The 15,161-nt window shown below is 42.5% G+C and overlaps 1 protein-coding gene across 1 annotated transcript; it reads right to left on the bottom strand.

Annotated features, from left to right (window-relative positions):
• Window positions 1-375: 375 nt before the first annotated feature.
• Window positions 376-7,143, bottom strand: LOC134483214 (disks large homolog 5-like). The gene is made up of 5 exons (XM_063278488.1): window positions 4,926-7,143; window positions 3,700-3,859; window positions 2,387-2,530; window positions 1,592-1,754; window positions 376-876 (listed from the first exon to the last, which is right to left on the bottom strand). Exons 1-5 carry the CDS (start codon window positions 5,005-5,007, stop codon window positions 847-849), a joined length of 579 nt encoding a protein of 192 aa, XP_063134558.1. The 5' UTR covers window positions 5,008-7,143; the 3' UTR covers window positions 376-846.
• Window positions 7,144-15,161: the final 8,018 nt, after the last annotated feature.

Genomic DNA, 15,161 nt, shown 5'->3' with positions numbered 1-15,161 from the left:
AAAAACTGAGGCACATGGTTCTCGATTAGGATTATTCTATATTCCTTTGTGAAAGTTGTCATTTTTCTGCAGCTCTACAGGCATGAGTGTGTGTTACTCAATATCTGGTGCACACAGTCAATAAGGAATGTGTGTTGTAGACTGATATAGACTAGGATGAGCAGAAGACATGACAGCATGGATGCAGTATGGCAGTGATTACATCATAAAGTGTGTGTCCATAAAAAAAGTCACATTATCCACACAAAAGACACTATCACACTGTGTACCCCTTGGTGGCTTTGAATTCACTGGATCATGCAAAGATCCATATCTAGCTGTCAGTTCTAAGTCTACAGGAGGGGAAAGGACCCTTGAATAAGATGGTCTTAAGAGTCAAGAGTTACAAATCAATTTTTATTCATAAGGAATACATTTAACAAAAAACAGGCATAAAATGAACAACTAAAATGGTATAAAAATGAAAAACAGTAACAAGAATATATAACTATGAAATAACAAAAAGAAAACTTCAATGAAAATCATAACCAAAAACATTTCTTAACAGCATTTTCTTAATGAACATTTAGAAACACAGTTGTAGTGCTGTTTCTCCTCTAGGACGTGAGATGTCAAGGCAGTCCCCTCAGTTGTCTCTCAAATGGTGTTGTCGGTATGAGAAAGGAGAAAGACCTCAAGGAGATAGGCTGGCATACGGATACATAAATTTAGGGTCTCTATACATTGAGGAAATTATCTGAGAAGAAGAATATTCCCCCAAAAAGTCTTTGACTGTGAGGATTGTCGTCACAGGGAACTCTTGAGAGAGAAACTCATTCCTCAGGGGCTGTCTTCCTGGGATCCATGCTATGCCATGTCTCCTGCAGTTCCTGAGACCTGGGAGGAGAAGGCAGCTATTAAGACACTGATTTGGTGGGGACATGCATACAGGCTGTCAAGTTGCTGCCTTCTGTCCCCTCAGCTGCATTGGACAGACAGCACTGATCTTTTCACTGAAATCATTGCTGATATCTCTGCAGGCTGAGGAACATCACCAGCAACCCTCACAGCACTGTGGGAGAACAAGCTGCTCCTCAGACTCTACCAGTGCAAACCAAGAATGGGGAAATGGGGAGAGACCTAATTGGGGTGCAGGAAGAAAGGAGATGGCCACATGATACCCAGATCAAAGCCAATGACCAGGACTCATTTGCCATTTGCACTTGGTTCTTATCCCTACAAGGTGCTTCCAACCATCACGTGACCCCTGTATGACCTTTGTCACACGACCAAGAACTCGTTCAAAACTCTTCATAGCATCCAATCTGTGATAGGGAGATGCAGTCATGTGATATGTTATTCCTCTGTCACCATTTCTGGACTGCAGTTACAAAAAGGGCAGAGAAGTATAATTGCCAACAATTCAGTTTCTGAAGAGTGGTTAACATCCCAGAATACTTGTGCATAGACAGAGCAATGAATAACTCTATCACATGAGGTGGGTGACTGACTGGGTGTGGGGAGATTAGAAAGCTGATAGGGGAAGCAAAGATGTATCCAATAGGCAAATGGTATCAGACATTGTTAATCTGACTCAGCTGCTTGTTCCTACCACATTTTGCTGGGTCTGGAGGTTGCTGGTCTTCTCCTGTTCGTCTTCATCATTCGGGTTCAACTCAAACAAATATCGCTGTACCTCCTTGCTCTCCTGCTTCAATGTGACCAACTTCTTCTTCATACATGCCTGGTCCATCAGGAGCCGGCTGTGCAGGTTGCTGGAAACACACTCTGCATAGTAAGATACTGAAGCCTCTTCCTCCCATTCCAACTGCCAAATCCCACAAACTCCACCAGGACCCAGATTCCCATAAAGACTTCATAGAATACATCTCCATACATGTAAGGCTGCTGCACAAACAGCAAACGGCCAATCCAGGGAAGAATAAATTGTTTCTGTGACCCAAGCACGAATAAGAGTCCATGTCTGTCCAAAAGAACAAGGGATCTACAACTACCCATGAGAGCCCAATGCATCGGGACAGCATCAATTAGTAGGCAGTAAACAACCACAAGAGGACAGTAGAACCAAGGGAGGTCATGCTAACCATGTGGTCCACACATTGAGCTTTGTTAAACCTGGTATGACCCCAGAGGCCCAGGTTGGCCTAATAACACTCTGATGCCTGAATCTGTGTAGTTCTATCCAGAGCCTTCTAAAGATGCATAGACACTGTGGTGATAAATGACAGTCTCTTATGGAACTGAAACTGAGTCCAAAAGACCCACGGCACAGTGATATTTAAACAGTAGAAGAGATGGGCCCAGAGATGCAGACCCCCCGGTCCAGAACAAAGAGAGGCAGACATGGCCATTCCACAAGTGATGGGCCCTTCTGACCAGTACTTACCGATAGAAGTTAATCTCCTTCTTGAGCTCCTGAAATTTCTCACGATGTTCAATATTCTTTGTGTCTAAGTTGTGCAGTAATGACATGACCTCTTTCTCCTTTATCTTCAAGTTTTCATAAAATGGATTTGGCCTGAAGTAGGGGCTGGCCCCAGGAAGATAGAACCCAATGAACATCGAGGTTTAGGATTATATGAACTCAGGCTGTGTCCTGTACTACCCCAGCCCTGGAAGGACACTTTCTGAATTCTACATATTTGGATCTTCTTCAGCTTCAGAAACTTGGAATTGTGTGCCCAGGACAACAGAAGTTAAGCACCCAGATAAAGGGTTCCCTGGCTCACTTTTTTCAATCAGGAGGGCTGGATCTGCATTCAAACCTGTTATGCGGTCAAGAGCCTAGGCCACAGAGCTTACCCAACCACACACACACACACATACATCCAGAAACCTCTGATTTCATTTTTCCTGTTTTGACAAGTGGAATGCTACAAGCCGAATAACTAATATTCTAGAGGCAGACAGTACACATAATTCTGGAGATGAGACCAGATATTGCCACAAACTTATAATCTGCCCAAGGCATACAAATGTATAGACAAATGTGACCACACAGGCAAAGAACTGTACTGTTGAAAGTGGGGCTTCCAAAATAAAGCACTTGCACCTCCATGAAACTATTATACAGGTATATCCTGAGGTCAAAAAACAGACCCCTAAATTCCAAGGGTGGAGGGACACAGAAACATATAAAAGTTGTGCATATGCATGCAGACCTATGCACACACAGACACACAAACTGGGACACACCCACAAGAAAAGAAAAGTAAACAGACTCAGAGAATGAGAAAGAGAGACAAACATGGAAGGAGCACAATGAGAATCATTAGAAATGTATGCACCATTACTGTCTCAGTGTTTAATGCACACAGACAAGAAGGAACAGGCCAGAGCCTCAGGCCTTCTAGTTAAGCATGGAGATGAACAATGTGGGACCTGTTACCTAAGGGTGCTGCCATGAGATGATAGCGTTCAGTCACCTTCCTAGCAAGTACAAACACTCTCCACAAACTCACAGCACCTAGAACCTTGCAAAGCTACCACCTGTCAAGGGCTATCAAATTGTACACTGGGAACTCATGCTCCAGTGACTTTATCCCTGAAATCTTCACTCAGATCACAAGTTCAGATTTTCAACAGGCGGAATCAGAGAGTCCATTTTCAATCTCACTCCTCAGTAAGGGTCAGGTTCTGAATCTCCTCTCTATGGGAGATGAGGTTTAGAACAAGGTCTTTGTTTGGAGCAATGCATACCTCTTACTCATGGATCCCCCTGTCACATAAAGGAGGCGATCTGTCAGCTCATTTCTCTCCTTGGTAGTTAGCTCCAGTTCTCTATTCAGCCTCTCTTCTTCCTCGTTGGCCTGCACCTTGTTTAGGACATTTTCAGGGGATGACGTCTGTCTGCCGGCCTCTGTAGGTAGAAGAACACAAGTGAACCCGCATGGGGCGAATGCATAGAGCATACACAGACCACAGTGAGGTCCAAACAGGAGAACATGCTTGGAAGCCAGTGTCACTGCAAGGAGTTTGGTCTATGTGTAAGAGGCATCCTAAGTGGATCACAGTTCCCCCACTACTATATAGAGACCAAGAGATGTAAGCAGCCAGGTGTTCCCTATGCCCGCCCACACAGACTTACAAGTACCAGAGAGATGCCTTCTCCAGGATTATTATCAGGTACGCAGGCTACAACCTGGTTTCAGGACCCTCACCCCTCTGGTTTCAGAAGTCAGATCATCAATTCAGCATCCACAATGACTTGATTGATCAGGGATACTCAGATATCCTACACTGTTACTCTAGTCCAATAACTTTGCATTAAAAAGTCATGTAGGGGGAGGACATGGTCAACAGACTTATTAATTCCCCCTACGGAAATGACAAATGCCCCAGAAGTGCCAATAGGTTACAGGCTCTTTCTCTACCTGCTCCATATAGTTTGGCTACTGTAGAAAAATATCTGCCACACAGAACCTCTATTATATGAAGGTAAGATTGGCCCCGTCACCCGGAGGTATTCAGAGGAGTTCTAAGAATATAAGGTCATGCCAGGAGCACAGTTCTCTCCCTCTTACGACTGTCAGATAGTCACTGAATTTAAAGAAGCAATGAAAGTGAAGTACATTGATGCCCTGTTTAATTCAGAAAAGTTATACCCTCCATGCCTCCTGATGGTGTTATTATATCAATTTAACATACCAAATGCACTGTAAAAGTAAAGACTAGAAGTTCACCCAATAATAGCGTAGGCATTGCCATATCCTCCATGTGGTTATGGAGAAACTAATGATGTGAAAACCTTGACTTTCAGGAATTGTGATAATCATGGAATTCAATATCTGTGGAGATTTTCCAGTGGTTGTGGCCCATTACTAAGAAGGCCAGCAGAAGACCCCCACACACACCCCTGACAGGAAGCTCAACATACACTGCCCAGAACTTACTCCACATTCCCCATGTCCTGTGTCCATCATTACCTTTAGATTTCGTTTGCTTCACTCTAGACTCTTCTCTATCAACATCAACTCTCCCAAAGTGCCTACAAAGACGGGCAAACATGTCTGTGGATATATCCTTTGGACACTAAGAGAAAAAGTAGGGAATTGGTTGTCACAACAATACTGGTGACATCACAGGGATTCCAAGAAGTCTCTAGGAGACAATAGAATGTCCACGAAGGGACGGCTGATGTCATGGATAACAGACTTTGCCTTCTTGCTAATGTTCTCCCTGTACTGAGCAAAAGCTGATGTGCCCTTTTCAGGGGACTTCCCTGTGGCATAGCCACTGAGCACCACATGATTCCAAAGCCAAATTTGGCTCTAGGCTTGATTGGAAAAACCTAAGTCATTGCTATGTATCTAAATGAGTGCTTCCTCCCCAATCCCTGCACAGAAATGTTTCATCCTACCTCAAATTCTCCTCAGTCAGCAATATTACCCATTAATGATTACTGAGAAATCACACCAGTTCCTATAAGTAGTCAAAGAGGTCTCCTGTCTCATCATGTGCAGGTGCATGAAATCAAACCCAGAAATAGCCTGTAGGGTAGGTTGTAATGTGGGTGTGTGTTATAGGTACAACCTGAAGCCTTGTGCTTAACATTTGACAGTTGCCACCAGATTCTTTAGGAGAAAGAATTGCATTCATTATGGTCCTGGCAACAATGTGGTGATCTGTTAGGAGAGGAAACTGAAATATTGGATCCACCAGTGAATGCACCCTCAGGCTGAGTGTGGGGCTCTCCTCTTTGCACTTAAGTTACCAAAGTAGGATTGCTTACAGGCCTCTCTAAGCTATAACGTGTGATTTCATCTGAAAAATAAAATAGTCAGCAGATGTGTGGGGGGGGATGCAGCCAAAGGAGTAGGACAAGCCTAGAGACATAACTCAGTGGACAGAGTAAGAAACAAGCATCTTCACTCCTGTTTCATGGATCACCCCACAAAACACAAAAGCATCTATCGTACTAAAAAAAAAACCAGTTATTTTATTGAATGCATACACTAATACTGTTTACAGTATTAGTAGCAAAGCTCAGATTTTGGGGGCAGATCCATGACTTGAACTATCTTCCGGAAAACATATAAAGCAATAAATAAATAAATAAATAAGAAAAAAACAGAAAAATAAAAAAACACAAAAAGCACAAGCCTCTCATGTGAAGTTACAGAAGAGTGATCCAGTGGTCGCTTCTGACCAGGCCATTTTAGCTATGACAGTGCATAGTGACCCTTAATTTGATGGGTCTTATATAAAGCTTTGTGCAATATTGTCATTTTAACAAACCTCATCCAGAGCATACATAACGACACAGGATATGATTGCCATGTCCTTGCTGTGTATCAAGTTATTTTTCTGTGTCCTTGATTGTCAGGCATATTACAGCAACAATCTGAGATGGCTGGTAGACTTGGAAGAAAGTGGATATGAAAGATCCCCGTTTGATATCAGTACAGCCATTTCTTAAGAATGAGAATCCTTTAAGCTGGCCCTCACTTAGCCCCGTGACATTAGACAATAGACCAGAAAGTACAGAAAGCACATTCCCACCCACTCTCTAGGAAGCTGCCCGACCATAAGAACAGAGGGTATAGAACATATTTACTGCAGGGCAATTACAAGACAGGAAACATCTCTGGGAAGCTGACTGACCACTATAGAAGTAAGATGTCCTTGGTACTGAATGCAGCTGTGCTATAGGCTGACATCGCTATAACCTTGTCCTGGGAACTCCAGAAGAGAAACACCTGCCAAGACAGATATCCTTGATCCTTGTCCTGGGAACCCCAGGATAAGAAAACATATATCAAGTCAGACGTCCTTCCTACAGAAATAGCTACATTGATGTGGTTAAGGCCTTATCCCAGGAATTCCAGTATGAGAAACATCTGCCTAGTTATCCTTGGCACCGAAATAGCTGAGCTAATGAAACTGTGTGATCGTAAATGACTGTTTAAGCTGTACATTTCTGTTGTTCGAGGCTCCTCACATCCCTCCTGCGTGTGGACCGTGTCGAGCCCCAGTGCATTGGTATCCCAAAGTAAACCTCTTGTTTTTACATCAAGACTGAGTCCTGTGTGTTCATGGGGTGGTGATTGTCCTCAGGACTGGAGCGAGAGTCTCCTCTGTCTGAGCGTCTTTCAGATAAAGCTATAGTTGTGGGTTACACACCTCAGCTCTCATTGGCTAATGCTGTCCTCACAGTCCTTGGAGGCCCCTTTGTAAGACTACCTGTTGGAAAGTGGAAGCAGCTTTATTTGAGCTCAAAGTGAACCTGAAGAGCAACGTAGAGAACAAGATGGGGTAATTGAGAACCTGTCTAAAACCAGCACAGAAACCCACCCTTCATTCAAAGCATCATCTACCAATTCTTGAATTTTTACCATTCTCTGCCAACCAGTCTTTCATTCAGGAAAGGTAGAAAAGAACTGGAAATGATCTTTGTATTCTAAGGACCTCGATCTGTCTTTCCTTAGGTCCACGTTAAGAACAAATGAAATGGGAATCACCATCTGAACAACTAATTATCACCTACTCAGCATTTGTAGCCTAATACTGTGCCTATGGCAATCTCAAGCTTCCCTGAGTGTTGCTGCCCCAGCAAGAAGAATGAAGAACTGAGGTCAAACCCCAGTGAACCTTTCAAGGGGTTAGAAGAAAGCCATCAGAGATACTGCACTTCTTTGTCCTTAGATTAAATCAAGATGATACAACGTGAATCTATTGGGCTATTCAACCATACATCTTCCTCACAACCCCACCTATCTGAGTTCATTGCTTGGCAGAATTCATGCCCCACCATCCTAGATATTTTTGATTCATTACTGCCAAGGGCCAGGTTTCCTGAGTTTTGTTTTTTATAGAATTGGGTGTAGGCAATCATAGTTGCCCTCTGTAAGAAATGACAAATATCTATAATAACTGACCACACTGGACTTGTGTATACAAGTACAGTAGTGGAAAATTCAGCATAACTGAGGAGTGGGAAATCACCACTGTGTCCTGGCCTTTCTCTGCCCATATCACAGCTCACAGGTGGCTGGGGCAAACCTTGAGTTCCTCTGTAGAAACAGAGTGATGTTGAATGGACACTGAGCAGGCAGAGCAACACAGCTGAGGCAACTCAATTCCAGCAACAAATGCATTATTTGTTTCCCATCTTAACAGCTCCCTTTGAGGACTTGTCCCCACACCTAGCTTAAACACAGCAATTTTCATACATGCCCGCCTGCTATTTCATATTGTTGCTGTAATACGCCTCCACATCATAGATTCCAAAAAAGAAAGAAAATAAACCTGACACTGAGAAGGGTGATGCGTGTCAACATCTAGTGTGTTGGGGGCCCAGGTACGGTCACAGATAACCAGGACACAGGGGATGCAGAGCAAAGGCAGATGCAACTGCATGCAGCTGCAAGCTTATTAACCCTTATACAGGCATGAATATGCATTACCTCACTTTCCCTTTTGGCAAGATATAATAAGATCGTTATTCCCATGATACCAGGAACGACTGAGGCAAGACTAGGCAAAGAAGTGAGACTAAGCAAAGGCTTCTCCTTAAAATATCTGTATAGCAAATCACCCCTCTTCCTAGTATCACAATATACTTGTCATAACCCAGAGAGCATGAGAGCCGCTTCCACAAAAAACGGACACAGTACAGCATAGAGTAAGGTAAAGTGAGAAAAACATTTCCTTCTCAAGGGCAGCATTGCAGCCCCTGCTTGCATCTCTCAGCCGTCTTTCCTTGATCCTGTCTGGGAAGTGTCTCTCAGTGACTCCTCAATTTCACTCTTTGTCCTTTTGTTTTAAAAGTAACACTTTCTATAACATAGCTAAATGTCCTTGAAGGGGTTTAATCATGCAAAAAGAAAGCAATATAATATATAATGTATGCAACCTTTAATGAGTGTATCTATTTTCTTAGGGGTATTTTTCAGATACCTTCCCAGATCTGGATTTAAATTTGGTAATTGTTATCTGGAATATATATTGGTTATATATTCCAGTTTTCTGGCGTAAAGTCCTCGGGAGTAAGAACTAATGATTTTGGAATTTGCTCGGTGTCTATTGTTATGTCCCTCATTTCATTTCTGATTTTTAAGTCATGTATTGTCTCTCTTGTGCATTGTTAGTTTGAGGAAGGGGTTGTCTCTCTTGTGGATCTTCTCAAAAAAAAAGAGGAAGAAAAGAAAAAGACAGCTCTTGCTTTCCTTGACTTTGTATTTTTCTCTTTGTTTCTAAAGGCTTGATTTCAACCCTGAGTTTATTGCCCTTCATCAGATCCTACCAGACTGTCTATGGGATGAGGCTTTGCCTCCTCTTGGTAACAGCAGCATGGAATAAATGAAGCTTCTGCTGATCTCTGTTGTGGTGTTGCACATCACAATCTCACCGAAAACCATGCATAGCCTGGTTTTAGGCTCTATTAAAGCAGCCCACTATTTCAGTGTTCCCTGCAAGGTGCCATGGAACAGTAGTAACGTAATTCTGCATGCACATCGACAGGTTTCTCCACGGTCTTCTGGGTCATCTGATAATAATTTATAGTGAGTTCATGGATGAACACACACACAAACATACACACACACTTTAATGACATGGTGCATATTCTTTGCACACCAAAAATAAAGTGAGCGTTACTGAAAATGCACCAATAATGGAATCGATGGAGGGAGCTGTGGGGAAGCTGGGGCTTAGAGTTACTTAAAAGACCAGATGCAGATTCGCAGATTCTCCTTCTATTGGAGGAGAAACTTGATAGACAATGGGGATCTTTATTTTCTTTCTCTAGAGCACACAGGACTAGGGTGGCAGCTAGGGCTTTGAGTGTGTTTGGCAAGTACTGTAGCACTGAATTAAATCCTAGGGCTGGAACCCTATTAATCATCGACAACAATTACAGGGCAGGCTGGATGACGACACTCAGCTGACATTGTGGACATCTCAGGACAGTCACTGGACAATGGCTGACACACTTGTCTGAAGACTGGAAATGTTTCTCGATCTTGGAGAGGAAAGAAGGACCCTCCAACTACACTGTCCGCTAAGGAAGTTTATTCAGGTGAGGGATGACAGGGACTGTTTTGTCTCATGTCACACATGTCAGTAGAAAATATCCTAGGTATTGGATGCCGCTGTTAGCATTTACAGAACACAGCCCATAGTGTTGGGAAGATTAATAAATTATGAGTAGGATTAGAAAACCCCAAGCCTCTTCCAGGTTCTAGAAGAGCAAAAAAAAAAAAAAAAAAACCACGAAATACGGCATTAATGTGATAGTTTGGTTAAATCTAGTTACTAGTTTCTATTGTGATACCTATTGTCAGTGCCTGCGCTGACAGTGTGTGAATATCGGGTGTAGGTTTGTGGGGTTGAAAGAAAAAACGTACACGGGTCACCCCTTTTTAGCGAGTGCCACCAAGGCTTTGCTAAGATCTCCTTATATACCAGAGGCAAAAGCAGTGGAAAAACAACAAGGCAGGTGAAAATCCCCAACCAGGAAATTAGGACAGGTCTGTGAGGTGAAAGTTCCAGCCCAATCAGGGGCATAAACAGCTTCTTAAAAACAAGAAGCAGGAAAGCTCAGTGGGGAGGAAGGGTGCCATGGAAAATCCCAGCCCCAAATCAAGGGCTAAGAGCAGCTGTCAAAGGTGTAAACAATTTCTTGCTATAGCAGGCTGAAAGGCTCAGCGAGGGGGGAGGGAAACACCAAGGTAGGGCCCAACAGGAGCCTTCACTGGTGGCTCTAATGTTTCACTTTCCTCTGCCAACTGGCCTCCACACTGTTTCTAGCACCATAATGATTTCAAGTCTTCCTCCTAAGGAATTTTGTGGCAACCATTGAATGCTAAGCACAAGGCTTCATGGGTGTTCCCCTAACACACACCCATGTTGCAATCTTCCATGCAGGCTATTTCTTGATGTGATTTCAAGCACCTGTACATAATAAGACAGGAGAACATTTTGACTGCATATTCAAACTCGTATTATTTCTCAGGAATTTTTAATGGCTAATATTGGTGAAGAAGGATAATTTGAGTTAGGATGAGACATTTTTGGGCAGGATTTGGAAGGAAACATTCATTTAGATGCATAGGAATTACTAAGGTTTTTATAATCAACCCTTGAGGAAAATTTGGCTTCGGAAGCAGGAGGTGCTCAGTGGCTCTGCTCCGGGAAAGTCTCCTGGAAAGGACACCTCAGCTTATGCTCAGTACAGGGAGAACATTAGCAGGGAGGAAAAGTCTGTTCCCCATGACATCAGCTGTCCCTTCTTGGACATTCTATTGTCTCCTAGAGAGTTCTTGGCGTCCTCTGCTATGTCACCAATGTTGTAGTGACAACCAGTGCCCTAGATTGTCTCAGTCCGAGTCTGGCAGATACATCCTAAGACATGTTTTCCAGTCTTAGAAGTGTTTTGGGAGGGGGGATGTCGATTGTGGAGAGACTAGGGTGAAGGAGTCTGACCTTTCGTCTCAAAGAAATGATGGACATAGAAAGTGGTTCTGGGGAATGTGGAGTAAGTTCTGGGCAGTGTCTTTTGAGCATCTGTGGAGGCGGGGGGAGGGATGGTTGGGGTCCTGCAAGCTTAAGCTGACCTTTCTAGCAATTGGCCATAACAACTGGAGCATCTGCAAAGGAATTGAATTTCCATGAATATCACAATTCCTGAAAGTCATGGATTTCAGAACATTAATTTTCCCATCCCCAAAGAAAGGATATGGTAAGGCCAATGCTACTATTCTGTGAACTTCTGGCCTTTACTTTTAAAGTGGATTGGTGGCTTGTTTTTTGTTTGTTTATTTATTTATTTAGTGGGTAATATTATTTATTGCCAAAGTCAAACATCTGGGTTACATCCTGGGACCCACATGACAGAAGGAGAGAAATGGCTCCTGAAAGTTGTTTGGTCATGTGCTGCACACACACACACACACACACACAGACACACACACACACACACTCACACACACACACTCACACACACACAGACACTCACACTCATACACACACAAACTTTTACGCAATAGTAATTTTTCTTAGAGTCTGATATAATTGGTTCTAATACAAAGACAGCCTGAGTGTAGTTACTATATAATTAAATAGTACTCATGCTCTCAGGCAAAGAGTTTAAAGTTTATAGGTACCTAATAAACTCGCATTGGGACATATAAAGAACATTTAAATGTTCAGCAGAAATACAAAGAACAACTAATTTAATTTGTTAAAAGTGAAAGCTTATACAATTCTGAAGGTTTTTATGCTGGTTTTATTATACATGTAATTATGAAAAGAAAACATACATACTTGATCAATGAAATGAGGAAGATTGATTTAATGAACAGAAAAAATGGATGGTACTTCAAAATTTCCATGATTACATATTAACAATTTAATTCCCTCCACAATAGCAAGAAACGGACATTATTATTTATGCGACATTACAGATACATAAACCGAGAAAATATTGTTTGGCCTGATTTTCTGAGTTTTTTAAAGGTTTAGTTAATTGACAGAGCTGTGCTTTAAAATTAGGGTCCATATTCTTCTGTTTTAAATGTGTGACACTTTTCTCTTTTTTTCTCCATCTTTATTAAATGGGTATTTCTTATTTACATTTCAATTGTTATTACCTTTCTGGGTTTCCAGGCAAACATCCCCCTAACCCCCCCTCCCCTTCTCTATTGGTGTTCCCTCCCCATCCTCCTCCCATTACCGTCCTCCCCCCAACAATCCCTTTCACTGGGGGTTCACTCTTGGCAAGACCAAGGGCTTCCCTTTTATTTCTAGTGGGTGCTGCTCTCCCTGCTCCGTGGGAAGTGGATGGGGGGAAGGCCCGGGCCTGAGGTGAGTTGGAACTGGGGTAGAAAGGCATAGGGCCTCCTAGGTGAGAATGCCAAACCACCACTGCTGCTGCAGCCACCATGGAGAAGCCCTTGTTCCTGCTGCAGGGAGGAGAGTCTGGTGGCCACAAGATGGCTGAAGGGGAGCTGAGAGTGGACAGTTTCATCACCCGCCTGCTGGAGGTATGAGGATATCGTCCGGGAAAAATTGTGCAGATGACTGGAGCAGAAGTCCGAGGGATGTGTATCACGTCTCGTGAAATCTTTCTTAGCCAGCCAACAGCTGTGAACACAGGTTTCTTTTGGAGAGCAGGCCTGTGCAGGCCCAGAACCTAGGTGGGACAGTTCAAGCTACCCTTTTTCCATGGCCAATCTCAGATCATATTCAGAAAGTATTTCTTGGGCTAAAGAGATGGCTTAGTGGTTAAGAGCACTGACAGCTCTTCCAGAGGTCCTGAGTTCAAATCCCAGCAACCACATGGTGGCTCACAACCATCTGTAATGAGATCTGATGCCCTCGTCTGGTGTGTCTGAAGACAGTCACGGTGTACTTGTATATAATAAATGAATAAATAAATCTTTAAAAAAAAAAAGAGTATTTCTTCCAGGTTTTGGATTTCCAATTTATGGAATTGAACTAACTTAGTGATGGTGGAAGTGACACAGAGAGTTAAAGTACAGAAGGAATAATCCAGAATGTCCACCAACAGTTGCTGTCACACCAGGGCTTTTAAAAGCTCAGCTGCTAGAGAAGCAATGTAGTCTTTGGTTATTCTCAAGCTTAGGTCTTCTAGTCATTATAAGCTGACCATGACACAAAAAGAGTCATCTATATCAAAATAGAGAATAGTAACTAGATTCACACCACACTATCACATTACTACTGTATTTGAGGTTCTCATTTAATATCTAAGAACCCGGAAGAGGCCTGGGTCTTGCTACACATACTTATAATTTATGTCCCCACTGTCAGCTGAGATTCTTCATGCAGCCTGGGGTCAAGGAGGTCATCCCACAAAGCACAAAACACCCATCTCAGATAAACATGTATGGTTTATTGAATCCAAAACATCCAAGAATTTCAGGACACAATTAAATGTTGAAACCTAAGGATAATAGATAGAGAAGAGAATTAAGATTTCTAGTTCATAGATCCAGTAAACATCTTCAACAAATCATAGCAGCAAACTTCCATAAGGTAAAGAAAGAAAAGGCCATAAAGGTACAACAAGCCTACAGAACATCAAACTAATTGTACCAGAAAAATTCCTCCATTCACATAATAATTAAAACGCTAAAAGCACAGATCAAGAAAGAACATTAAAAGGGGTAAGGTATAAATATCTAGTAACAAATAAATTCAGACGTATCTGAATTACACCAGACTTCTCAACAGAGATTCTAAAAGTCAGAAAATCTTGGGCAGATGTAATGCAGACACAGGCCCCTATATCCAGCATAATCCTCCATCACCATAAAAGGAAGAACCAGGATATTTCATGAGAAAACCAAATTTAAACAATTCTTTTCTGTAAGAAAGCACAACAGAGGCTAATAGGAGGAAAACTCCAAGACAATGAACTAAACTATAACCAAGAAAAACCAAGACATTAATCTTCTCTCAATAATTTATAAAAAGATAAGCACACAAACATAATTTCACCTATAACCAGAAAAAGAAGAGAAAGCAGCAATCGTTGGATTTAATATCTGACCAGATCTTCTTTCCCTAATCCCAAAGCTCCCAGGGGCCAAACTGCCAGCCAAAGTGTATGCAAGGATGCTCTATGGTTCTAGGTGAGGCCTATTGCCCCACCAAATGCAGATCCTAGAGGTGTGAGGTGGGGATGGATATGTGTGGGTGCAGGAGCACTGTCACATAGGCAAAGCTGAGCAGAAACGGGATGTAAGGTTTGATGAGGGGAGTGTGGAAAGCAGGACAACAGTTGAAACGTAAATAAATAAAATAACCGATTAATAAAAAATAGCGAAAAATAAAATTTCAAGTAAAAAGGTAAATGAAAATTAAACCAAACCAACCAAACAAACAAACAAAAACCCCTGTAGTGTATTGGCCTAATGCTGCTTGTATTTTAATGCTAATTTGTTGAACTCAACACTGGTTAACCCTGAAAAACTGACCCTGCTCCCAGTTAACTGTGATTATAAAGAAGCCAACAGCCAACAGCTGCACAGCAGAGAGATGGGGGAGGGGAGCTTTGAGGGCTTTGCTAGAGAGGATCATGAGGAGGGAAGAAGGAGGAAGAAGCTGCCAGAGAATAAAGGAAGAACGTGTGTGATGGAGAGGAGAGAGGAAGAGGACAGCAGCCATGGTTAACGGAGAGGAGCGCCTGGTCCTGA

This window comes from Rattus norvegicus, chromosome 19 (genome assembly GCF_036323735.1).
Source record: "Rattus norvegicus strain BN/NHsdMcwi chromosome 19, GRCr8, whole genome shotgun sequence".
Taxonomy (NCBI): Eukaryota; Metazoa; Chordata; class Mammalia; order Rodentia; family Muridae; genus Rattus; species Rattus norvegicus.
This window is presented reverse-complemented; position numbering and strand designations above follow the sequence as displayed.

What these genes read in the sequence shown, in the direction of transcription:
- LOC134483214 (XM_063278488.1), bottom strand. Translation starts at nt 5,007, where the DNA reads ATGTTTGCCCGTCTTTGTAGGCACTTTGGGAGAGTTGATGTTGATAGA. An exon ending in GAAGCAAACGAAATCTAAAG is followed by an intron (nt 3,860 to 4,925) that starts GTAATGATGGAC and finishes TTCTACCTACAG; the next exon opens with AGGCCGGCAGACAGACGTCA. An exon ending in GGGGGATCCATGAGTAAGAG is followed by an intron (nt 2,531 to 3,699) that starts GTATGCATTGCT and finishes TCCTGGGGCCAG; the next exon opens with CCCCTACTTCAGGCCAAATC.